Source organism: Battus philenor, unplaced genomic scaffold, assembly GCF_028537555.1.
Source record: "Battus philenor isolate CCGP_79_NKW_IND1 unplaced genomic scaffold, ilBatPhil1.0.hap1 SCAF_27, whole genome shotgun sequence".
Taxonomy (NCBI): domain Eukaryota; kingdom Metazoa; phylum Arthropoda; class Insecta; order Lepidoptera; family Papilionidae; genus Battus; species Battus philenor.
The window spans coordinates 5725554-5753301 of record NW_027181690.1 but is presented as its reverse complement, the minus strand read 5'-3'; the positions used below and the strand labels follow the sequence as shown (position 1 = coordinate 5753301).

General features: G+C 35.9%; 1 protein-coding gene across 1 annotated transcript; it reads right to left on the bottom strand.

Moving 5' to 3' along the window:
• Positions 1-411: 411 nt before the first annotated feature.
• Positions 412-27401, bottom strand: peb (pebbled). Its single transcript, XM_068769054.1, has 6 exons — positions 27166-27401; positions 19314-19399; positions 4900-7645; positions 3891-4539; positions 3223-3449; positions 412-2018 (listed from the first exon to the last, which is right to left on the bottom strand). The coding sequence occupies exons 2-6, from the start codon at positions 19369-19371 to the stop codon at positions 1757-1759; spliced, it is 3942 nt and encodes a 1313-aa protein (XP_068625155.1). The 5' UTR covers positions 19372-19399; positions 27166-27401; the 3' UTR covers positions 412-1756.
• Between the last annotated feature and the right edge of the window lie 347 nt (positions 27402-27748).

Genomic DNA, 27748 nt, shown 5'->3' with positions numbered 1-27748 from the left:
GCCAAGCGGTGTTGCCACAATATTCTTATAAGATAAATTAAAATATATCATACTATACTTTAAGTACACGATTCTATTACGAAAATATATAAACATTCATAATACTTCTGACAAACCTTATAATTCCACATATTACTGGCCCTAGCAAATTATTTGAAATTTAAATAAATATAACTAGATTATCGCAAACATTTACAATTCTTTTAACTATAATTGACATGAAGCGGGATTGCCATTTCAAAATAATACAGTTTTTATATTAATATGCTCTTAAATTGTTTGACTACAACGAAGTATTATATTAATTAAAAGTTTTCTTTAATAAATTATAATATTGCTTCCAAGAACACTCATTAAGAGGTTATAAAGCTTAATATATTAATAATATAATTAGAACAAAATGTAGGACCAACCATTACAATCTTAAAATGTAATTTATTTAAATGTATTATATGTATCTAGTAACATACTATATTTGGTATAATTAGCGTTTATTTTATACAAAGCACATTCGAACTTAGGTATATTCTAGCGTATGATTCGTCAATCCATTGTAGGAGACTGAATAATCCTTATCACTAATATAACCTATAGAGAGTTCAAAACTCTGTACCCTATATATTGCTGCACCAAAAACTTAACATTCAAACATCTTCGATTCATACAATATATTCATTTTTAAATTAAACTCGACCAAACTGAAACAAAATTATTTTGACAAAGAATACACAGATAAACTCAAACCACCCACATACCTTTGGTTGAAACAAATAAAAAATGTAAACTTTCAATTAGAAAATTATATTTACAAGAGATCCTAACTTTCCTTATAAACAACGCATCAATAAGTCTTTAAAGATAAAGAAATGCCATGATTTTGAGCAAATAAAATTTTTACCTTAGAACGAACATTAACATATATTGTATAAAACTAAAATAATGGAAAATGAAGTGTTTGAAGAATGAAGATAGCCAAGTTATTATAAATTTAATAAGCAATTTAGATTTAATTTTTACAAGATACGACGTCGAGCTACGGTCTAAAACTATCATTGGTAGGACAATATGAGGTTGGTTTATAATTACTTAAAAAACTTACCAAGCAATTGAATGCAATCACTTCTATGGATATTTTGGTATCTTTAAGCTTAGGATCGATTTTAAAAGTTAAGAGATTGACTAGAAATAGAATTTGGATTAAATTGCAGAAGGTAATACGTAGAGTACAATAAAGTTAGTGATCATAGAAACTGACTGCGTGGGACATGGAACAGTGTACGAAGATCGGAATAAAATGTAACACGACTAGATGGAAATGCAAATGTGAATATTTTAAGCTATCTCTCCGCGGATATCTCTCTAAATGTATATTTAGACCTTGTCACTAAATAAACACTATAACCTTAAATCTAAATATAGATAAACGACGTAATAAGTCGAAATATGTAACAATGTACTTTTTTTTAATAAAAACTGGCACTAAATAAAACTTTCGTTGTCTACACCCACATATTAAAATGTACAATAATTTTAAGGCATTAAAAGGACGGTTATTATTAAATAAGGCAGCTAAAGAACACGATTAGCCGTAAAAAAGCAAGCAATGTACACGCAAATTGTTATATTTGGTGTTCTATTCATTGATAGATGGCGTTGTACAGTCAGCGCTTGGTTGGCAGCGGTAGTTTATTGGGAGTTTTAGTCCTCGCGGGGCCAGGATGAGCGTAGCCGGCGTCACGAGGACTAAGGCGTACTCTCATTTGTTGACGCCGAGGAACTTGGCCGCCTCGTCGGCTGAGGAAAGCAGCTTGTTGATGATGGTCTTATCCGGGATGCCTAGCAGTTTACCGATGAGGTCGCCGCCATTTTCCGCGTCGTTTTCGGTCTCAGAGGAGTATTTCCGCGATGTCATCTGCAGCTTGAGCTTCTTGTCATAGGGGACGGAGGGCGGCGAGTTGTTGTTGTTGACGTTGCTGGGCACGTCATTACCCGACCCGTCCTCGTCGCGGTAGCGGAATCTGTAAACAATGTTAAACTTAATAATGCTTAAATATGGGTCTACCCTTATTTGCAATAACTTAACCCTTTGGGGGGTTTTGTTCAAACAGTAACATTCCTATTTCATCGGATTGGGATTGTTTAGGGAAGAAGACTCCCGGAGAGGCGACCTCGGCTGAGGCTGTCTCTCCATGTTTGTTGCGTTTTCATTCTGATTCGAGGGTGCCTGAGAGAATTGATGTCATTAGTTAAACAATCACCTTGCTTGAGTGATTTCAGTTCAATACCACTAATAAAAGACTTTTAATAATAAAAGCTGCCTGATAATTTAGGTAATGAAGTCAAGCAAAGTATTATTGAACAATTTCAAACAGAGAAATAAATATGTATAGCAATGTTATAAATTTATTTTCAACAACACAAAAACAAGTCGCAACATAGTGTCGAAGTGGACATGCAATGTCAAATGCACGACATATGTATGTGGGTGGAATTTTGCGGGCACGCTATTTATAGTGCAGCGAATAATCGATGAGGAAGTATTTGCGACTAACACCAGGGTTGCACTCTATTTCAACAAACGTCAATCTTTAATAGTAGTAACATTTTAAATCTTTGCGGGAGGCCCATGAGCAACAATTAACGTCCTACGGATCATATAATGATTTTCAGTTTTACCGGGTTATCAAAGTCTGGAGGCGCTAAGTCTACTTATTTATAGTAACTAAAGCTTGAGGGTCACATCAAGAGCATTGGTTGAGTCCGTTATTTTATTTATTTATGCCAAGCTCTTAAGGTTATATAGGTAGAAGTTTCATTATTGAGCGCCAAGGACAGGTACAACCCAGTAGTAATTACCAAATTATGTGTTACGTAAGATTTTGGAGGTAGATCGATTTTAGTTAATGGGTGCGAGAGTTTCTCGAGTGGCGACTACGAGTCGGTAGACAAAGCGTCGGTGGACTTTCCATTAGGTGGACCGATGATATATTCAAATTAAAGTTAGCTAGATCCGGATAGTGCAAGATCGATCACTGTATTGATCTTTGGGGAAGCTCTTTGCTTTGCGGTATTCTATGATATTGATGATGAATTCGTAGTACACGTTAGTTACTTTCTTGTACTATTAAAATTGAAAACTTAGTAGTAAAATTAGTATGAAAATAGGTAAAAATATTAACAGAACAATTGTAAATAGCGACGAATCATTTTTGAGGCACTTACCCGTTGGTATTATTTTCGGGTTCGAGAGGGGTGTTTGGGGGAGAGGCTTCCTCGTCGTCAGTGATTTCGTCGCGATGGTTCTTCCTGTGACGGAGCATGCTGTGCTTGAGAGTGAAGCGACGGCGGCAAAGGTCGCAGGCGAAAGGCCTTTCGCCGGAGTGGGTGCGCATGTGACGACGCAGGTCCTCGGCTGACCAGAAGCGACGAATACAGAAGGCACAAACCACCTGTTAAGAACAATAAAAATATTAAGGAATTTACTTACAAATTTCGTGTTAAATTGGTATTTATGTATGTTTTTTATGTTCTCGGCCAATATTGTTAGCCCGTTGGCATTTACAGCTTCCCTGGGGTATTAGCCGCTCCATTCCGTCAATCCGTCATAAATGTTCGCGGTGGCAGCGTTCGTAAGGCGCGATACAGCGGTTTGAGTAGCACTATAGTTCACATACTAGTCGTTGAACGATATTATTTATACATCGTACGGATATGTCATTATTTGCAGTGGTTGATGTACTATATACTTAATTAATTATTAAGCTGTCAATGTCAACGGGAAGATAAAACATTATTACGTGAAAATCTATTTTTTCTATCTAAATTTTAAAATGTTCAAATACCAATAGTGATCGTTAAAATTATAATAGTCAAAGCGATACCAAACTCACCTTTCTATTGGCGTGATCAGGAAATTTGCCCCTTTCGTCATCATCAGCGCTCTCGCTGCGGTCGCTCGTGCCGTCCAGCGCCCCCTTGCTCACCAATTGTTCATACTCCGCAGCGTGGCTAGCGGCCAGGTGGCTTAAAGCTCCACTTCTATCCCCAAACGAACTCTCACAAAGATGGCACTTGAACACCAAACTGTCGACAACTTCCTCGTTTGCCTCTGGATTCGGTGAGCCGGGTTGGGATTCGTTTGTTCCATGACGCGATGACATATGTTTCTTCAGAGTTTCCATCGACGAGAATGTGCTAGCAGGACATGAGGCACATTTGAAAGGTCTTTCTGGGACAGTTCTTGCTTCGTTACTAGTCTGTGGTGGAGGTATTGAATCTGCAATTGGTTCTGCTAGAACAGCTCTAGCGGAACCCCCATGTTTGCGTAACAAGTGACGATCACAATTAGATTTTGTGGTAAAAAGAAGGGGACAGTGTGGGCACTTGAAAGGTTTCTGGCCTGTGTGAGTTAGTACATGGCGACGGAGGGACGATGACCAGGGAAACTTTCGATGGCAATAAGGACAAGAGACTCGATTTGGAGCAAGACTGTATGCGGATTTTTTCTTTGGTGGTAGCGTACCAGTGTCTGATTCCGACCTAAAAATAAAAACAATACTGTAGTACGTTTTTTGTTAGTTTTATTTGCTTTTATTTAATTTTGTCTTTTTATTTATAATCAATCCAATATAAAAAAAAAAACAAACAAAGAAATAAGCAAAAGATGAAGTACAAAGGGCAGTCGTATCATGTACAGCGGTGTGTTACAGACAACAAATGGATGGACTTGATTATTAAAACTAAATAGTGTGGGCGGCCATTAAGTGGTAGGTTGTATATCCAAATGATTACAATTCTAAAAATTTATTAATTGTTTAAAGATAATATTCATAGTTTACAAATAATTTTAGCAACTTCTTGGGTTATGTAGTTAAGAATTAGATGGAGAAATTAACTTACTTATTTTCGTCACTTCCAGAGTTGTTGCCTTCGCTCGTCGAAGCAACTAGACCTTCTTCATCTTCTTCCTCGTCACTGCGCGTCGGAACGACAGGTACAGGTACGGCAGCTTCGGAAACTAGTATTGGGTCTGTCTCAGTTTCAATTTTATCGGTGGTAATGGGAACAGGTTTGTTGATCAGGTTTCCAGCAATTTTGAGATCGAAGTCTTTGCTTAGTTCTTGTTGACGTGTGGCCATGAGAATTTCCGCGGCCGCTTTGTGCGCCGCCGTATGGTTTGCTGGCTTAACGTCCGTATCTGGTTCTTCATCGATGACTAAAGTATCATCTTCATCTTCCTCATTATCTGCAACTTCATCGGAGTCTCTACGGATTGGAGATCGATCGTTTTGTTGCAAAGGTCTCTCCAAGTGACGCGCGAGCAGAGCGAACTTAACACGGTCCGCTAAGTTGTCTGGTGTTGGATATGGTGGGGGAGCTCTAGGGGTCGGTCGTCGCACACTCCAATGCTGAGGATGCTGTTGTTTAACGTGGCGCTCCATGTTTGAACGCAACGTAAATCGCGCCGAACATTGCGAACATGAAAATGGTCTCTCGGTTCGATAGCGACGCTGTTTTTGTTTTGGCATAAGCACACCGTTCTTAATCACCATTTTAACGGAATCGCTTTGAGGAACGATGTTATTATTTAAGGGACGTGGAGATTCAGAATGAGGAGGGGGAGTGGGGGTGGTTGGTTGTGGCAGAGGTTTCACATCCTCCTCTTCGAGCTCTTGCTTTGGTTGAGTCTCAGGTTCGCCTGTCACCAGTCGTCCTCCCGACATACTTAAGCCGCGTATTATTTCTTTTTGTATGCGTTGCTTTATTTCGGCCAGTTCTTGTGAATCAGTTGGGTGAGGAAAAAACGAAGTCTGAAGAAAATAAGGGTTAATAGGAAAGGCAGACGGTGGGAGAGGTAAGCCCGGAAGGCCGGGAACAGCACCAGCATAAAGCTGTGATAATTGATTCGCGTAATAAGCTGGGTCAATTTTAGGGAGAGAGGATTCGAATAGCCTTTGCTGAGCGAGAAGGAATCTAGTCTTTTCAAATGCAGTTGCAGCTGCTGACGCGGCAGCTGTAGCAGGGTTTGTTTCGAAAGAGGGTCGTGGGGCTGTTTTAGATTCATCTTCATCAACGTCGCGCTTCTTTTTACTAAGATCAAGTACATCGCAGCTGTTGTTGTCACTTGTACTGAGATCAACGGGGGCATCTTCGTCGTAGGGCTCAGGGAGAATGTCGTTACTTTTAAATGTGAGCTCCGGTGGTTTAAACTCCGGAATTTGGGTCAACTGTCCTATACCTTTTACTTTAATCCGAGGGAGAGACTCAGGTTCCCTGGGAGTCAGCGTTGGTGACTCTGGCAATGTTTTGGTAGCTAGCGCAGTTACCGGATGTCTATCAGTTATAAAGGTTGGTGTGTAATGTGTAAGTGGGGTGTCGCGACCCGTTGTTTCAGTGCGTCTTTCAATTTCAGGTGTATGAAAAGCAAGTGATCTTTTTACTTCATCTCGAGCTAGTTTGGAGTTAACTTCATCATTATTAGGATCTTCTGATGGATGATAAATGATGGAGCGTTTGACGTCCTCTCTGGTTACTTTGGCGTGACGATTGCGCAAGTGGCGCTCGCAGTTAGCTTTAGTGGTAAAAGCATAGTTGCAAACGGCACATTCGTACGGACGGTCACCGTTATGGGTCCGCATGTGTCGAACCAGAGCCGCCTTGTCTAGAGACGCATGAGGACACATGTTGCATTGATAGGGTCCCGGACCAGTTCCACTGAGATGTACTCTGTTATGTCCTTTTAATGCTCTAAGATTGGGAAACTTAGCTGGACACAATCGACACGGAAATTCTCCACGTAGTTTCATTCTTCTAAATTCTGCAGCAAAATTATCTTGAGTTTCTTCTGGTTCCCGCTCTTTCGCTATTGTGTCAGGAGGGGTAAGCACTGCGCTTTCTAGAGCTACCCGAGTTCCTGTTAGTCGCTCTAGAAGACTTCCAGCAGACGTGACATTTAAAATTGATTGTATATCGGCCAAATCTCTAGCAGCATCGATGTGTCGTATGCCATTTCCACCCATATGTTCATCGAATTTATTCGTAAACCTTTCCATTGGCGGGGTTAATGTACCAGGGATGCCGAAAGACCTATTCCGAAGGTCTAGCTTAGCGAAGAAATCTTCCCTTCGTTCTCGTTCTGGACTGGTAAGTCTGGTAGAGTTCGAGCATGATTTTCTATGGATATCCAAAGCTTGGCCACATGGAAATTCTCGCGAGCACAGATCACATTTGTAACGTTGCTCTGTTATTGATACATGGGAGTTACGTTCACAGATTCCACGAGCTATCTCCGGGAATTTCTTGCTGGAGAAATCCACGAATGTAAGATCGTCGAAACCAGTTCTGGTTTCGTCTCCGTGTGCCGTGAATCGATGGATGTCAAAAGCATTTGCCGAATCAAACCGCTGCAAGCATTTCGGGCACTCGAAGCGCGCTGTTCTTTTGTCCAACGGGATAGGCGACGGTGAGGTGGAGGCGGCTCTTTTCCGTGCTCTCCTGGAGTCCTCGTCTTCGCTGCGGTCGGACCGGTTATCGCTGTCAATGCTGGTAGTGCGTGTGCCACGCGACGGATACTCCGACTTCATGTTCTCGTCTCGAGGTTCTTGCGCCTCGACTTTCGCCTCACTTATGACTTCTGTTTTGATTTCTGTAACGACAAAGGATTAAATATTACTATTCCAGATTGTTTGAATAACGCTTTCGTTTTCCTATTCCAAGAAACGCACAATAGGGTGACTCAGGCAATTCATTTGTAACATAGACATGGGTTTTATTAGTGTAATACAGTGAGATGTCGTATTCACTTCTGACAATCAGCTAATAGATTTTTCATAGATAATTGTACTACGGCAGCGTCGATTTAAGTAATTGTTAACAAAGCAACCTGGTCGCAATTTGTTTATTACAACATATATTAGAATAAGAATCAAAATCCTACAGCATAGTTACGCTTAAATCTATTATGAAAAAATCTAATCATGATTCATCGCCGACTGTCTTAGACGTGCCAAATGTATGGCGGACTATGAGTCAATAAAGGCTACTAATACTAAATCTACGATAATTATTTTATTGTTCTCTAAAACAGAACTATAGTAACAGAAGACATAATAAAATAATTGAAAAATAATAAGAGTAACATTTATTACTTATGCACATTAATAGTGTACAGAAAAATCTGGCTATTTTTCTTTAGAAAAATACGGGTTTACTAAGTAGGCAGCAATGTAAGTATATACCTTTGTTATATAAAGAAAGAGCGCGGTGGGAGAGCCCGCCCCTAGGGTGGACGTGGGAGAAAAATCAATACTCTGACACCTTCTCTCCCTGACTGCCGGCAACCAACGGACATTAGGGTGTGTATATACTCAATATTCCGGAACAAGTTTTATTTTAATAAATAAAATTATTTTTTAAAGCTTTATTAAATCTAATATGAAAAATTCTATAAAGCTCAAGACTGAAGTTTGAAGAGTGAATATGTCGTGGTTATTTTTAATTAATGTAATGCAATACGTTTACTCAATGTTAAAGCTTACTAATGGTTTTTACTAAGTCCATATTGAGATGTATATTATTTCGTGTATTTGTTGACATGCCCGCGGAAACTTTGATTAGTTGTTACAAGTAGTGTGTGCTTCGTTCGATTAGTCATGTTCGCCTACGGGCGTTATCTGACCGATGTTTTGTGAAAAGCATAGCTCTCTAGATAAATACGTACATTCGAGGAATCACACTGCTAAGGTTTCCGTTGGCGTTGGAAGAATTGTCGTCACTGTTTTCGATACGAGTTATCGCGTACTATTCTGATGTAACATTCAACAACTCGGGGAAAATCCCGTAGAGTTGTTATTAAATTTTAAGAATGAATACAGTGCGCTTCAGTCTATGCATATACATTACTAATGTCGGAATATTTAGTTGTTGAATAGATCTGTATTTAATTTAGGAAAGGAAAGTGTACCCACGTTATATAAAATACGCTTTTCATATATATAGCTTTTAATTGCATTTTCATTTTTAATATGTTTAAAACATTAAAATGTTTTCAGTACTTTTTACTTAAATGAATAGCTGATATTTTTTGAAGCGTCTCTAGAGCACAAAAACTATTGATGTCAAAACTCTAAGCATCCATTCTCAGATATAACATAGTTGAGTAATATCTCGAATAACAGAAATTATCTGCGCATTGGCGGTACATATAAGAAACTAATTACGAAAACACACAAAGGTCGCTAATTAAGATTGCCACTGTTAACAAATTAAACGTTGCGAAAATTCATATTTTTAATATAATAAAATTAAAAAATTATCTTCAATTACATAAATTGCGAGATTGCGTTTATTATTTATGTTAATGAGCGTTTAGAACATTAAAGCTTCACAGAATAATAATTTTCCTCGTTAACAAAAGGCACGGGTTCTGACGCAAGACGCGTCGGCTTTGGTGATACGAGCACCTCGGATCTGGACCGACCCGCTCGAAGAAATACCCTAATTCCCTTTTCGTGAATCACAGTGGAAGATGAATGTGTTCATAAGGAAATTCATTACCATTTCAATGACGTCTGTACTTGTGATAAGTCTACGGTTCCTATGAATGTTCATTTGAAATAAAATTGGCGAAATTAAATTAGATTTACAATTAGACATTTTAGAGGTTCTCCGCGTCTGATTTCTTTATATATATTTATTATTTATTTACTTGAGTTGTGATAATGTTTTTTTTTTCTATTTCATAACGAGTTCGTTAGAGCAATCAAAGCTGTACATTTTATTGATCTGTACTACTATAATATATTATAATATTGTAATCGTTGTCCCAGGGTAATTTAAAAAACCGCTATAACAAATATTTTCCTTTATTTTATACTATTTTTATTAACTGCAAGTCCTATTCGTTAGTATTTCAACCATACGAAGTAGACGGCCTATAGCGAATCCTATATTTTTATTTTTACTAATTTATTACAAGAATAAGATGTTTAAATTGTATTAGTAATTCTTTTTAAATTTAAGGTATAAAACTTAAAAAAGGTGTAACCGACCGTTCCTTTTATTCTTTTGTAACCAAATTATTATATATGGTAGTCTGAAAGAAATCGGTATTTGCAATAAGACCGCCGTTTGTATTCCATCTTTGGTTCTTTCAATGTTTAATTACTTGTCTTTTGTTTCTCCCGTATTGATGTACAATAGGAGAAAATAAAATAATGATTTTTACTTCACCTAAAACAAAGTTGCGTTTTAAATTTATTTTTTAAAGAATTATGTAATTTGCATTTTGTTGGCCGTATTTTCGTCCTATTTTGGAAGTTATATTAGTTCTAATGTAGGCTGTTAATAACTTTGACAGAATTAGATTTCTATTAAGCAAAATTTTAATTTGTGAATTACAGTATGGACAGTAGTTCATGAATCAATCTTGCATATGTCTTGGACATTGCACACACCTTCCAAAATACTACTCACCACACCACGACACCCGTTTTTAGGGCCGCTGGCTCTCTAACCGCGAATAGCGTGGGCGAACCGAGGTTGGATCCAGATCCATCTTTGGATCGCCTGTGGTCCACGCTGCCGTCCCAAGCCGCGTACATAACATCAATACTACACAGCTCTACTCGGGTAGAGCGGTATATTACGTGCGAACGGCATCATACAACTGGAATGTGTCTGCCCAGCTTCTGTATTATTTTTAAGTTCACGGACCCTTCCACTCCGTGAACTCGGGTCAGATGAAGCTTTAAAAGCTCCCAGGTTAAGAGCATCCACTTCAATTCTTCAACCGAAACCAAGACACGCCTTCTATTTCTTCTAATAATGGTCAGCCTGGTTATTGATATTCAATAGTCACTCAAACAAGCTCGTCGCAGTAGAATGAAAAAAAAAAACTATAAAATAGAGGAATATTGCAAGTCATTACAGAAATGTTAACTTTTCATTTGAAAAATTATCAGTCGTCAACGTTCTCTAATAGGTATATACTGAAGTAAAGAATTTGCTGACGTGATTCAGTTTCATGTTTCATTATTCAAACGCAATTCGTTAAGTTTTAAACCTACAGTTCATGAACACGAAAATATTTTATACTATTTAGTGGGGAGACGAGCGAGACATTGACCCGGTGGTAAATAATTAGATTTTACAATAACAAGATGGTGCTACACACATTTTTAAAACACAATACTAAAGTACGAGTGCAAGTACTAAACTTTTTTATATTTAAAAACTTCGATAAATCATTCCAAAAAATAGAACACTTGGACAAGTCGTGTACGTAGTATAGATCTCATTTGAACCAATCCAAATTTTCAACCATGGCACAATTTTTAAAATACTTTTATAGTAGTGAAATAGTCTATCTATAAAGATAAATTATCAATTTGAGAACAACAAAACTCTGGACAGGCTCGATTGATTTTTTTGAATTTTATTTTATTTTCGCTAAGTCACCAAATAGGTTCGTATAGTGAAAAAATATGGAAACTATTAGCATCCAAACCACAGGGTAAATTAAAACATATGAACCACGCCATCAAAAATTTGACGTCAATCAAAAACAATATAAGGCCTGTTGAGTAGTCGAGCAAAAATCATCATGTATCATAAATACATAAAACATGGAGGGGAGAAAGTGACCTTGCAAGATTATAGAAAAACCTTGGTCGCCTGCCGCTTCCAACCGGTCCTATTTGAAACGTTCGGAGGAGGCCTATCCTCAGCAGTGGACGTCTATCGACTGACTTAGTAATGGTGATAATAACGACGACAATAGAAAACTTTTCGCAAGTTATCGTTGTGTAATATTTACACAAATGAAATAAAGAAGTAAATCTTGAATGCCTTTATAACATAATCTTTGATATATTTGTTTTATTCTGTTACACTGCGATATGCTAGTATAATAGGTAGCTAGTTATTAATAAAAAGGAGACAAAAGCAATATCAAAGGCAAATTTTGCATTGATTCAGCGCAAACGCACGATCAACAAAAGACGTCATGTCATTCATGAGTTAGAAGCTGCAATCGCGAACAGTGTCGGTTTTCATTGTCACACTAGTTTCGCGCCGGTGAAAACATCCGGTGCCGCGGAGGCTCCAATTACTGCACGAGCGGCCACTTCGCCGTCGAAATTATTCGAAAAAGCATTTTTCCTACCGTTTATTGCTTAAGTAGTTAAATAAATACTAGTGTAGAATTTCAACAAGACGACATGTTTTTTTATGAATTGTTGTTGCAACTGTTAATTGCCCAATCAATTTTATTTGAGACTTATAATAAGTCGACTCTAGCAACCTTTGGTACTCGGGTATTTCCATACCAGGTTTATAACGTTAAAGATCTTCAACTTCATCATCATCGTTATCATTTCAGTTGCAGTACATCCACTGCTTGACATAAGTCTGCTCTAAACAAATTCAATATAATCGGTTGAAACCATCCATAACAAAGTCACCCGTACGCCTTGCCGGTGAACGTTCTACGGTACGCTTACCATTTCAAGTCGACTTGCGTAAGTAAAATACCAATGTAAATTCATTAAATATATTGTAATCAAGCAAATTGATCACAATATCGTAAAAATATTGGATAAATAAAACAAAAATTTGTAAACAAAGTCATTAAAAATCGTTGTTCAAATGAATTAGGTTATTTATTTCTTTAATAAGAGAAAAAGAAAACTACTTCGAAGCGTCTCAGTTCTTTTTCAAGTATACATTTAAAAGTGTAGCTGCTGTGCGGAGTCCTACGATCTAGGACAAAGGACTCCAATTTGTTATTTACTAGACAAGTTATGTTAAAAGACTGGGTGCATACGTTACGTAAACGGTTCAATAAGCTTTTAAAGAAAACAAATGGGACGTATCGTATTTTCTTACTAATAATCATTTCACGCAATCTCGTGCCGTAATGCGACGCGTCGACGCACGCCGCCAATCACACCGACATTCGCTAAAAATGCCACTACAATATTATTGAATTTCTCATTATTTTAGTTTTTCTTAAAATAATTTACAGGCTTTTTGATTACCATATCTTTTAGACTTCATCGAGTAAATCTTTGTATGGGGCAGTGTATACGCTTTTACAATAAGAACTTAGATAATGTTTAGAAAGCTTCTGCTACTAGATTAAAAGACGTTTGTGCTCCGTTACTACACTGTACTTTATTTAATAGAAGATAGCATACCTTGGAAATGACGTGTTTCCCTCCAGGCTAAATGTTTATTATAAGTGTAATTTCAGTTAAGTTTCTTTCGTCTGTTCGTTCAAGTATGAGGCATTTTTCCTAGGGGTGGTAGGTGGTAGATTAGGCTTGACGGCAATAAAAGACGCAATTCATCTTAAGTTGCATAAAGAGTTTTTGAATTTAAAAAACCTAACTACAGAACATTTGTTCGGTATAATTTGCGTAAACGGAAAGACGCGACGGTGTAACAGTCCGCCAACTTTACGCAACGTAAGTGCGGTACGAGGAAACTCTGTTTGTCGCAAATGTGTCGAAATACATACGCCGATAACTGGAATCGTTCAACAAATGCTAATTTTGGGGAATGTATTACTAACAATACAAGGCGTATGAATTTTTGGCATCAAATTCATACGCATTGTGTTATTCAAAATAATACGCGCAACAGACTATCCTTTTTTAAATTCTCTTCACAAATAAAAATTCGACTACAGATTCAAATACCTATCTTTATTTATTAAAATACATATTATATTTACAAATGACGCCACTATAAATACTTATTTTATTAACTATTTATAGTCATTTAAACACAAGTAAATAAAGTTAATCCTATAAGATAGAAAAAGTAAAAATAAATACAAACAGAGGTCTCATTGCAACCGGCGATTTCTTTCAGACAACCGTCGGATGAAGTAAATTATAAAGAAGAAGAATTGTAAAGATTTTTAATAAGCAACACATGGCCACTATCAATTAAATATAATAAAATATTTTTTTTTTGTAAACGGACAGAAGTAAAATAAGGCAAACGACCTTAGAGGTTTCTAAGTAGATAATTCAATGTGATAAATAAGAGAAAATTGGATTGCCCTAATGCTGGACTAGTCTTACGTGCCAAATAGAACACTTAATTACATTAGCCAAAGCTTATCGATTCGCATAAAACTGAAAATCTTAATCTACGGTTACCTACGGTCGTAGTGCCTGCGTAGAAACTGCTTTATTAAATACATTTATATATAAGAAATTTTGAAAACTAAAACAGGAAAGTCGCCGTCTATATAATTATCACAGACAGTGTACAAGTCATCTTGGACACGCGACGACAATAAATAAATAAAACCATCAAATTCTACGACGATCGGGTTCAGTCAACTTCATATACGGAGAAAAGGTGTGACATAGATGCGCGTGCGTCGTGACTTCCTCCTTCCTTCTTATTCGGAATTTAAATCGACCTATCGCCATCCCTGCAACATCACGCCGGCCGTGCGGTTATCAACTGCACGCGCCACGCAACTATAGCTCCTATCGACTGGCCGATAGGGCGGCCTGTAGTCACCCACATAGCGGGTTCGACGTGGACACTGCATATAATAAACGTTTTGATTGATATGGCGAGAACGTACCGAGTACCGCTGCTTTCCTCCACACTCCAATGAGCCTCAACGGTACTGAATTACACCGTGTCGTATCTCTAAGCCCTCATTTATGGTGTCGCCATCGACAATTACCTACCTACCGCAGTAGGCAGATTTCAAAAGGTTATTGCAAGGGATTTTGTGTCTTATGTTGTTGGTAATGCATGGTGGTTGGGTTGAAAGTTGTCACCGTCTGAGACGTATCTATTGTCTAGAAATTGATATAGCTCTTTGAAGACCGTTCCATTTGCGAATGGACTGTCTCTCCGGAGAAATTTAATTGGGTGACAACTTGTCATTACTGCCATGGATGTCAACCATATGGGAAAGCTTCTAAGGACGTATAATTTTTCATCAGGTCGTATCCAATGTCAGTTATTAGTTTTTCATTTAATTATTAACAAATGGCAAATGTAATTATGAATCTTATTTTATGTTGACCAATGATGATGTAACAATTTGAACCCGTATATTCCATTTACATTTACCATACGTAACAGATTGTATCTGTGGGCAGTAGACAGTCTGCCTGTATCGGCGGTCGGCCATCTTGGGATCGATCAGAATGCATGTCAGGAGCGCGTCTTCCGCGCCTGTGTGATGCCGGTTTAACGGTCCTTTGCTCCTGCTTATAAGCAGTTATGATGTTGGATTGTTATGGACTTAGTAGACAAGAATGCAATTATTGTAATTTCATTTCGAAGACGGGTATATAATTATTAATGTATAATATAATTAAATAGATATATTTCAAGAGAAACTAAAAAATAAAGTCCTCATTAAGCGATCAGCTATAAATGTTTTGAAATGGAGGTTCAAATAATTTCGCTAAGTATCGAAATATTTGATAATTATTTATCTGTGTGCTCATTCACTGTCAAGCTATTTTATCTGTGGCCCTACCCAAAAATTGTTTTCCGATCGATCGGCCGCTTTCTCTAAACGGAAAAGCGTTACAATTAGCCGCGTGCAGACACGCCGCGGCAACGTGTCGAAACAGAAATGGATGCTTCTGAATTTTAAAGTAATATTTAAATTAAATAAATCATTGTGACCTATTATTCTATTACTTTCATATTTATATTTGTAGTAAAATAAATTTAAATAAAGTAAACAATCAACTATTCCAAAAAAAAAAACGAATACATGTTATTCTCTTTTTTGTAATTGTGACATTTAAAACCTCTAAATATAACCGTAAACCTTCATTTGGTAATCATAGATAAATCAAGTTGTTGTAATATGTTGCGCCTGTAGGTCTAAAATATTGTAACAGTTAATTTAAATTTCTTACATTAAAAAAGTTATGATTATGATCCATCGATCTAAAAAGGTCTATGTTAATTCTTTGAACAATCGATAGATGGCGTTGGTAGTTCAGTCTAGAAATTTCTGTGCGATTTATTAAGTTTCAAAGAAATAAAATAATGCGTACGCAAAAGTTTTACGATAATTTAATACTATAACTTATTTTTACGAATTCTGTAACCCAGTCTAATTTGATTACGTCTTGTAATATGTGTCACATGAATAGAACCTCGAGTTAATTCATTTACACTAGAGTTTAGTAAAAGCGATGCATTCGTGGAAGCTCGGAAGTCCTTACATACCAAGCATTAGCAATTACGTCACGTAACCCGTACATTTGAGTCGAAGGTACAACGCGCGTGGAGTTGCTTCAGTAGGTTGTTTACCTCACCGGCTGACGTTTCGGAGAGGGAAGATTGATGCGTCTCACTCGAGATACGCATCTGAGAGGACGTAGGACGCCTTGATCATTGCGTACTTATTATTATTATTAAGTTTTTATTAGTATTATTATTAATTCAAATGTTCAAAGGGCAAGTGATACCTTTGGCCATTACCTGGCACTGCTCGTGGTCTTGTGAAACAAAAATCTATTTTGTGTTAAAGACAAAAGGTCCAATCTTGAGAAATAAATGATGTATGTCATCCGAGGGAGCCCTCAACCTCATGCAATGTAACGTACAAAACCTGTTGAAGCTGTTAACATAGTCAAGTAAACATCGCTAATTACCGATAAAAGAAAATTAAGACATAAAATAGTACGACTGAAATTATTTAAACAGTATTTTCTTATACATTGCTGTCTAATAACAGAAATAAGTAGTCTATATTGTGATGGATATGTCATCAACATGATTTTAACCGTACGACGTCTAATGCTGGAAGGTGGTCTACCCTATAGATTTTTTAAAAAAAAAAGACAGGTTGAAAGCCGCCTACAACGTCTTCCGAGGACCTTAAAGTCGGTCGCCGGTTGACAATAGCTATGTCACGAATACAAAATTAAAAATTCCAAAAAGAGACAAAGTTTTGTGCACTACATTCGAAGATATGCCGAAAATTATTAATTTTAATTCATACGACGTTAATGTTAATAAAACATCGTGTCGGTATTGGTGGAGGATCTTAGTCACAAACCATCCACACGAACGTCGGGACTTACTCATCTCCATTATCAAAGCGGACCAATTTTCCAAATTTGCCCAGTTTGCCCAATCGGGCAAACAGCGGGCTTTAAGCCGGAACGCCTTATCTGATAATAGTACCGTTGAGTCGTGTCCCTCTTTTGTTTATAGGCTGTATTAGTTGGCGAAATTTGTATAACACTTTACCACGAGATATGTAGTTTGTTATTTCTAATTGTTTAAATACAGACTAAAGTGTCAGATTAGAAGTGTTTTTTATTGATTTAAACACCTCTTTAAGAATGTATAGCCGCGAACTTAATGCCAAAGATATTTTCTACTAGTTAAATATTCGGGCGGTGCAGAGATAAATAAATGAAGGTATGTCATAAATAAACATCATAAAAGAGAAATGAAATATGAAATGACTATATAACTAAGATTTATTATAATTATAATCTAAAACACCTAACAAAACATTAATTATTATTTAGTAAATTGTCTACAAGGAAGTCAAATGTAATGAAGTGGCTAATTCATCACAAATGAGTTCGCATTCGTAAGTACGTTCACAAGTTACCCACTCGTGTCTACTAATGCGAATTCGTAAAAAAAATATCTTTTTGATTAAGAACCGAGAAAAATATTTGTCGGAACATCTTTGAGATACGACAAATGAGAAACATTGTGAAAGCCTCATTCGAAGCCTAAGATCCGTTGTGGACACAAGTGTAACTAGACAAAGGGATGTGGGTTGCACTACTCTCAAGAGATACGCTCATCGGCTGAGCAAACCAAATTCCAAAATACTAAATGGCGGTAATGAGATATTCAAGAAAGTTTTCTTAGGTGTGTCATAAACGTGAATAAATAAGTTATCTATAACTAAGCACTGTTACACGATCGATCCATTTGTACATAATTTCAAAATAACTATGTTTAATATAGTATTTGAATTTGGAATAAATTGTTTTATGTTTAATATCTAAAGCGTTTAGAAGTTATCATAAAACCAGTATTAATATGCGCGGTATTCAGACAACGCAGAGAATGGTGAAGGTAATTTTTTTTTCCTGAAATACCGATTAACATTAGCGCTTGTTTATGATGAAATGTTGCAGTCATTTGCGAATACAGCAGATGCTTAGATAATGGTACCAAATAGCATTCCTGCGGTTTAGCGAACACTTCGTTACTTGTTGAACTTATCTTTAACAAATGTCTCAAGCAAGATTTATTTAAAATACAATTACTTGCTTTTGACTCACTTCAAATTTTTGACGGGTAGTAGTTTTTTTTTTTAATAATGTACGGTTTTGACAGGAATTCTTTTCCAGCATTTTTATTGGCTTTAAAAAGTATATGAAAAAAAAACTGAATGTATCGTTTTTAAGCTTTAAATCTAGCAACAAATTGGACAATTACTTGTTATTTATATTAATTAAAAAATGTTAGATGCTAGTATACAATGTGAATGCTATGTAACCAGTTGAGATGTTTGAAGCTCCGGTGGCACGCGGTTTACGATACAATAAAACTAACAACGGAGGGTAGTTACGTTCTTGGTGTCGAATGCGACCCTTGGCTCGTGCTCGGGTCGATGTCAGTCGTCAGGTTACCGCGACACCGACCGCGCGTGTCGGGTTGAGCCCGAGATGAGAGCTAACGCCCAATAAATATCTTATTCACATCCTGTTTGTGTACGTATATATATGTAATCGATAAACACTAATTTAATAATAAATGAATATCTGTTAGCTATGACTGGTTCTTTATTGTCCTATAAATTACCAAAAGGTTTAACAGTGTTAGGAACCATAAAAAAATGTATCAAGTATTCATCGGTCGGTTAGGTTGATGTGAATAATTTATACGAATTTATGTCATCAGGTAAATCTTTCTACAGGCAACGTTAACACCTTGACAATCATCAATATCATCATCAAAATATCAGCCGCAGAAAGGCATAAGCCATCTCTGAAGATCGTTCCGATCAATCGTTTCTTTGACAATAGGATGGCATTTAAGATTTATAGAAAGAAAATTGTCGAATTTTGGCAGTTTCCGCTTGTTTGGGGGGACAGGGCGCCGGGCACGGGTTGAGCCTAAACATCTTTTAATGGTAGAGAAGCACAAAAGCTCGGGCCGCCTCATTCTTATGTATTACCGGAAATGGAAGGCCGTTAAGCTCTTAGGTAAGCCTCGGGGGAGGCTCCATGCGTTGGAAAAATCCATATTTCTAGAGTAGGTTGTATACTCACGCTGTGTAGCCGGCGGCTCGGCCGCGGGGGGCGCGGGGGCGTTGGCGGCACCCTGCATCGCCCGCGACGTGCGACCGCGTCTTCGCCTGCCACAAGCATACATTGATTAACAAATTGAATCATTATATTAATAAACAAATCTTATGTATTTATTATTCTATTCGTTTGATTAAACTTTAAATTCAAGTTTTATTTTTTTATCACGTTTGTACGAAATAATAAATAAACATTTTGAGGCAACGATATTGTGAATTGACATTTCAACAAATCATCATCATCATCTCTATCACTGCTGGACATAGGTCTCCCCTATAGATTTCTTAAAGTCCATTGGTAGCTTGCGTCCAGTGATGACCTTGCGTCCAAGGTCATCTATCCATCTAGTTGGTGGATGTCGTACGCTGCGCTTGCCAGTCCGTGGTCTCCGCTCCAAAAAGGTTGGCCATAGCGGCCATATTTTCTACGCGCTGCATGACCTGCGCTCTAGTACTTTAATTTGCCAAATGGCTGGGCTATGTTATACTTTCGTTTGTCTACGTACAATGGCATTTTAAGCGACTCTGTGCTTGCCAATGGGTTTCTGAAAGTAGGAGCCATGTTTCAGTGACGTTAGACATCACTTGTAACATAAATTGTTCATTAATAATTGGTCTATCAAATCTTAACAAATTGTCCAAATGTTTCGATTTAAGAAACAAAATATATAGTGTGTGATCCGTGCAGTAAGATCGAGCATATCACAATTCATTTGTGCATAAATTGAAACGTCTATATAAAGTTTTTATCATTTCCTCCAATACCAAAAGCCTAATTAATATTCCGGTTTTCCGATTCGGGGTCGTTTAATATTGTACGTTTTAATTATTTATTTCGGCGGCATTTTATGCTAATTCCCCGACGTCGCATTGATTAAACAAATCCTCGTACATAACTATTATATTTTATTTTACTTCGCGACAGTTACTTTAGGAGGTATTTATTATTATATAAATATATTTACTATCATCATGTCGTTTTAAATTTACATTGGTAATAACAATTTTTTAATGAGAAATATACTATTTTTTAAACCTTTTCTACTTGCTTTTGTTTCTATGTGTATTAACATATAATAATGTATTTTTGCAAGCAACAACAACAAAGAGAGGGGGACAATGATTTTTCGGTATGCATCAAATATAAATTACATTCAATTAATTTACATTTGTAATAATAATATTCTTTTACTAAAAATATGTTCTTTTTTAACTTATTTTTTAACGATGTTTCTAGTCGGTTTTTCTTCTATCTACATTTACACCTATTAATTAATGAATTTATGCATGCAATAACAACAAAGTAAGAGGGTAATGTTGTTATTAAGCATTTATATTTTATAAAGGTGAGACAATTCCACTTGTCCACACAGTCCGCGACAAAGGAGTCGATATGGACAATGAGTCATAGCCCACCAGTTTATCAACTTCCTGCACTACTCCACAAGGCGTTAATCGGTGAGAAATGAGGGTACCGCGTACGTCGCTTCTATTCGAAGGGTCGCCATGCAGTCGAAGAACCGGAGACATTTTTTTATGATCATGTAGCGTTGATATATCTACAAATAATATAAGCAATAAACCTTTGGACTTGAGAACTAATCATAAAAGATGTGAAAGTTTTCTGTATTTAATGTGGTAAAACAGGTAACTTAATTGCAAAAAGAAACACGTTAATAAGGTCGCTTGTGGTATGTGTGCCATCTGTTACCTTCTTTCTATTATTAATAAAAAATCTATTAAAACAAAAGCGGTCTATTTCAGGTAAACTATAGACAATAAAGTACCGATAAGAAAACGGCATCTGTAACGTCTTAACAACCAAAACTAAGGCGTTTGGACTGTAGCTCTTGGGCAGCGACTTCAAGTGTAATATAAGATACTTTGTAAAGATTTCAGTAGATATAATATTTCATACATATATATAATAGTACCAATAAGAAAAATTGTATACAACAAAAGGCTATAGAGTGCCTCGCAGCTGAGAGAAAAAGATTCGTTTCAATACACACAATCCCTCTCCCAACTGCCTGCGTACGATAAACGTAAAAAAAAAACATTGCAAGCAAAACAACCTAGCGATACAAATTAGAATTAATAAAAAATATTTAGGTCTTCTCTATTATTAATTTAATTAATTTTCTAATATCACAAAAATAACGATGCATGAAAATATATAATGCATAAAAACTATTTAAATAATGAATAATATCCTAAATAAAGCTATGATAGTAAAAAATCCAAGGTCTGAATGTTTTTAAAGCAAGGTAAACATTTATTACCTTTTCTAAAGATTTCCGAATATTCTCTATGCCTTTTCAATTCTCACTTTACGCGAATCCGTACAATAAAGACAAAGGCAGGCCGTTGTCGGTCCCTTTGATGGCAATGGATTACACTTTACTTAGAAACTTGTAAAGAGTCGTAATACAATATTTATTACTTATCTTAGCATTTACCGATAAGCGGCTCTGTACTGAGAGACGGCAATTCCTTTGCCATTGTTTAAAACAATTAAAAAGTAAAAACTGTCATTGCTAATATGCAAGTGAATCATTTTATGAAACAAATATAATATAAACCTGCTTTTTTTTAGATAATGTTGTCTTATTGGTTAAAATCTCGGAATATATCATATATGTTTATATATTCTATTTGTTATAGGTTTGTAGTTGCAATGACGTCTATATTAAACCACATCTTGATAGGAACGTGCATTGGCGTTATTTATTTGGACCTTTATATAACTTGGACATATTCCAAGCATTGTATTGTGGATAGCAAACTATCAAGAAGTATTCAGATTAAGATAATGATTTGAGACTTTGAAGCCTAGTGTTTTTAAGTAAAAACATGTTTAAAAATGGCAGTTGTATATTTTAAACTCAGTTGTATAGTTTAAAATTTAAACGAGAATACAGTTGTATAATTACCGATACCGACAATTACATTGTTTCAAAAAGCTTTCAAAAATACTTGTGTTGACGATAGATGGCGGTAGTAGTAGAAATGAAAACAAAATTATTTAAATTATATTTCTTGTTATCGCCGATCATCGTCATCAAGGAGTTAAGTGTATTTTTTGGTAATACATAAAACTATATGTTCATGTATACGTGTATTGAAAAATATAAAAAACATATATTACATTCAAGATATTTATCCTTCTTAGGTATCTACGGTGAAGGTACCTGCGCCTGACAAACAAAATCAATTACTCTTATTTATCGCTTTGTTATCGCAACTCACAAGGATTTCAGTGCTTATCAGCGGCGCAGACGTGATCCGATGACAATATAAGTTATCTATAATTATTACAAAATTAGTTTTTCATGATTTTTAAATAAATTCAATCAAGATTTGTAAAATTGTTCATATTTTCACGCAAATTACATAATTATTTTTTTAACGCGATACTGTTAGGTTTCCTAGTGGCGACCACGAGCCGGTAGGCGTGGCGTAGCAAAATCGGATATTACCTTGTATCGCTTAATATTAAGATTTGGTTTAAGATTCGATTCATTATTATTTATTAGCATCGTCTTCTTGGATGACAAAGAGATATAGACCTGCTGGCTGGATCCTAGTTGGTGAAGAATTGCAGACCACCCTTCCATTCGTTTAGTCATGTTCTAATATATGATGTTGTGTGAAATGTAATGTAAATACACTCTTTGACCATTCTGTACAACCAGTACATGAATACCCATTCTTGGATATTATTAGTTTGACACAAAATGATTATTAAGATAGTATTTCATATTTAGAGATATTTGGATGATAAAATATTAATCATTATCGATTATAGTCTTATGAAGTCCACTGCGGGACCTTCGCCGCCTCCATAAGTCAGGAATCTAAATAAGATCGGTTGGAAGCGGCCTGCATTCAGCGTCTTCCTACGGCTTTAACAGGGTTATTTTTCTCCTAACCTACGCTATCCTTACCGGTGCGTGGTTTTCGCTCTAGAAACTTGAGGTCCCAGGGGCCAATTATTCATCAATATTCATAAACCTTGATACGATATGCTCGCTAATTTCATCTTAAAAAATCGAGCTGTTTCATTGCTAACTTTTATGACGGGAGATCACTGTTGGTTGCCTGCACTGAAGGCATCTATGGATATCTCAAAAGGCAGCATTTTGAAGACGGAGTGAACCTTATTTTTAGTTACAAAACCAAGGTATTACATCTCGGGCCGTTACAGAGATTTTTAACTGAATTTAGTTAGCACGCTAAGCGTTTTATCTTAATTCTTCCAAAACTTACAGGAGGGAAGTGTAAATGAGAGTATAATTAGGTAAAGAGTTATAACTGCTCCTCCGAACTCGATTTACTGTGTAAAAAATGATAATCCTGGACTTGGGACTACATTTTTAGTAGTCTAGACCTTTTATTTAATCTATTTGTGTGGAATTAGGTTTGTTGACTCATTCACATGGTTATTATAATGTATACATAAAACATTGTTAAATTTCATTTTAAAAATGCAACTGTTGCGCTTCTGACCGGCGCAGAACAGCATACTGCGGTAGCTTACTCAACGTCAACGTCAAAATAACCGTCGATGCAAAAGTGCGTGTAAATGACTACTTAAATAAAGATATTTAGAATTTAAACGTCTTTACATTAAGGACCCGACTTCTCTTGAGTCTTAGGACAAGCTTTATTTATTTTCTAGAATAGGGCCTGCCGGACCTAAGATGGCTTAAGCATTTTATTTAATATAATTTTGTTATTAGTAGTGCAAGACAAGGATATATTTTATAGGCGACATGCCTTCGCCGAAGCGTTAAGGCATCGCTGGTCGGTAATTAAAAATCGATAAAGACGCAAAAACATTCCTTATTTATAGGCGATTTAAATGAGTTATTACGCCACATTTTGCCCATAAAATCAGCGCTATCGGAACATTCGTGACAATGTTGCCATAACATCTCAAAACGCTGTCTTGATGCAATCACATTACGAGATATTGCCGTGGGTAGATTATTTCGAAGATATCGGTAGTTAATATATAGATTATTTGTTTCTACAAAAAAAATTGTCAATTTGTTTTAGACGTATATCCTTTCATTTCGAACCGTCGGCCCAATAGAACTTTTTTTACAAAGCACATGTTACCCACATACGGAGATTTTTGTGTATTAAATTGGTTTCCTTTATTACTAGTTGTTCTGACGCCCCTTCAACGCCCTTGCGAGTGGAATTGCCTAAAATTCTTAGCTTGCCTCTGCACAACGAAAGGAATATTTTTTCTAAATTTCTATACAAGCTTTATGGTTCCAGAGATATCGTGATAATTCAGAACATAGGTGGAAATCGCATATTAGGACAGGTCATAAAACGTTAACACAATTTGTACTATGGTATTGCAGTATCCGAAGATTGGTGTGGAGTGTCAAGATGCCTTCGGTAGAGTGCGCTTTTAAAAGCCTAAGTCATTTTGTTTAATGTCCCTTTAAATCTTTAAATTTTAACCTTGTTAATAAAAACCTACACTGAAAACCTCCAATAAAAACTGATTACAAAATATATTCTTCTATTTTTCGTCGTAATGATGAAACCAGCGTTTTTTGCTATTATTAAAACGTTTTACTACTTAAACTGAAGTGTAAAAAGTTTGAGCAAATCTTATGACATTGTAATCTTAAAATACATGATTAAAATCGAATGGCAGAAGCAGGGCATAAGTCTTTATATCCTAAAGATGTCCTGGGTATAAAAAATAAAAATCCTCGGTAATTTCTCATTTAACTTCACTTGCTCTGATATTTATCGTGCAGTCGACGTTTTCTCTGCGAGCGGCTATCTTGGTCCACTCGAGATAAGCGCGTTATTACCAGATATGTCTCAATTTGAGATGAGATTCGAGATTTTTATCGCGACCTGTTGTAATTTCGTCTTAATGACGAGTGCTCGAGATAAGAAATGCATGGAGTTGCGTCAAATAAAACTATTTTTTTTTATTCAGTTACGCAATTTAATAATATGTACACTCCATGCAACAGACAATAGACATACGTCTCCCCGTAAATAGTTAAATGTATCTATCCCTATAAGTTATGCTCCAAAGATTCTTATGTCAAGAAATGAAACAAATAAGGAACAAAACAACACTTCTCCCTTACAAACCATAGAGCAATAAAAATCGCCTGACAATATTTGTCAAATATTTAAAAAATTGTGCTTTAGGCTTTCTTTTGGTCAATCACATTAATAGTTTTGCAGTGTACGAAATAGACAAATTATTTCTATCAGTAATTATTATTTATAAAATCTTTAAATCATAGTGATCAGTTTGAAATACGTTTTATTTTATAATTTACATTGGACTGCGACAGAATAGCAGACGTTTAATTAAAACATGGACATTCAGATAAAAATAGATTTAGGGCGCCTTACATTTTATTTATTTATATATATTATATATATTATACAGTATAATATATATTAATTATAGAGTTATAATTAAGACACCTTTCGCCTAAAGTACGATAACAATGCGAGGTGGTCCGGATGTTAGAATACAAATGCTGGTACTGTCGCAAACGTAAATGCGCTCACCTTCTTCAGAAATACTTCCCGATTTGTACTTTCTTAAGTAGTTTTTCCCGAGAAACTACTTCTCATTATGATGATTAATTTAACAAGAAAAAGGTTACAAACCTTTGACCTGATGTTTTATAACAGAAATTGGGGGCCAAAATAGTACTAAACCCGTACATCTAGTTTTACAACATTATTAGTTTAAACAACTTGAGCTTGTTATTTACCTTATTATTTTTCAACTGTATTTATATCGTTTGCGAATAAAGATTCTTCACTGTGATTAATAATAACAAAACTTTTAATTTTAGAAAAGTAATAGTAAATGAATGAATGCAGTGCTCACTAAATATAATTATTTTTGGCGTATTTAGATCCTAAGGTATTATAAATTTGCAGGAATAAAAAAAATCTTATTAAAATATGAGGTTTATGTCAAATTCTCCAAAACGTCATTTCTAATAGTACAAAAATAGTTAAAATGTTCTATATAGACGTAACCCCATGGATTTATTACAAATGATTTCTTTCGAAATTCTAAAGGAGCTTTTTAAATGGAATGGAAATTCTTTTACTGTTTTAATAAGCAGTTTCATAATTTTAAATCACAAAAAGGAATATCAAAAAGAATAATTAAAAATATTTAAATTCAGCTAATTCTGTTTTTAATAAAATTGAGATTTTAATTAAAAGTAGTTAGTCGTTATTTAAAAAAAAAAGATTTTCAATGTATTATTTATGCAAAAAAATATTAAAATTCATAACGTAAAAAAGTAAATACTTTTTTTGTATATAAATAATAGCCTTTGGTTGTCATCCGGAGCTTTTAATAAATAATTTCAAATTAAACCGTGTTTTAACAGATTATAGATTCATTCAAAATATGTTGCAACACGCAGTCCTTGTCATGGCGTCTAGATTAAACTTCATTTAAAAATAGTAAAGACAATATTTTGACAATCATATTTTGTACGTCAAAACCAAACTTGAAAATATAACAATTATTCTTCAATATACTTGTAAAACACTTATATCATTTATTTTATCACTACACAGAATTTAATTAACTTTTTTTATAATAACTATCATTGCCCGAGGGCTAGATATAAAGATTTCCTTTTGTTGGATATAGTTGCGGCAGCAGTATATATAATAATGTGATTGCGTATACAATTATATTGGTATGCATCGAAACTGGTGTAGGGCGTCTGCGCCAGCAAACACTAAATACGTAATTTGCATTGTAATCTAATCACGACGACACTTACCCAATCGTGGATAATTTTCGCGATATCGGCCCGCTTAAATTTTTAACAAAAAGTCCCAATTATACACAGAATCGTTCGCAGTCTCTCACTTCACAAGGTAACTAGAATTTTGAGCACAGATTTACAGTTCTATAAAACACTAGAATTCGAAAGCACTATTTTGTATTTAATCTAAAGTCGCGCGCTCTTGCAAGTATGGCGCATCTTGCACAGAAACGACAACCTCGCGCGGCGAGATGTCGTCTCCTTGTGATTGTGATGAGAGTACGCACTGTCGCTTGCTCTCGGGGGAGCAGAAGATGGCCGCCGATTGGTGGAGAGCGGTAGCCGAGCGCGCGGGGAGAAGGAGAGAGCGCATCTCGCGCATGTTGCGAGTGAGCGAGACAGAGTCGGTTTCGTCGTCCTGCTACAGATTGTCCGGCGGGCGAGTTCAGGTGGATCATTGTCGAGAGCGCGCTATGATAATATGGAGATGTCATACGAAATTGTTCTGATATATGGAATTATATTTATTGCGTTTTATTTTACCTGTTGTTTGCAAAATTCTTTTTAATAATTGTACAAATTGTTTTTTGAAATATAT

What these genes read in the sequence shown, in the direction of transcription:
- peb (XM_068769054.1), bottom strand. Translation starts at nt 19,371, where the DNA reads ATGCAGGGTGCCGCCAACGCCCCCGCGCCCCCCGCGGCCGAGCCGCCG. An exon ending in TCTGGAAGTGACGAAAATAA is followed by an intron (nt 4,540 to 4,899) that starts GTAAGTTAATTT and finishes TTTTATTTTTAG; the next exon opens with GTCGGAATCAGACACTGGTA. An exon ending in CCCGAAAATAATACCAACGG is followed by an intron (nt 2,019 to 3,222) that starts GTAAGTGCCTCA and finishes CATTGTTTACAG; the next exon opens with ATTCCGCTACCGCGACGAGG.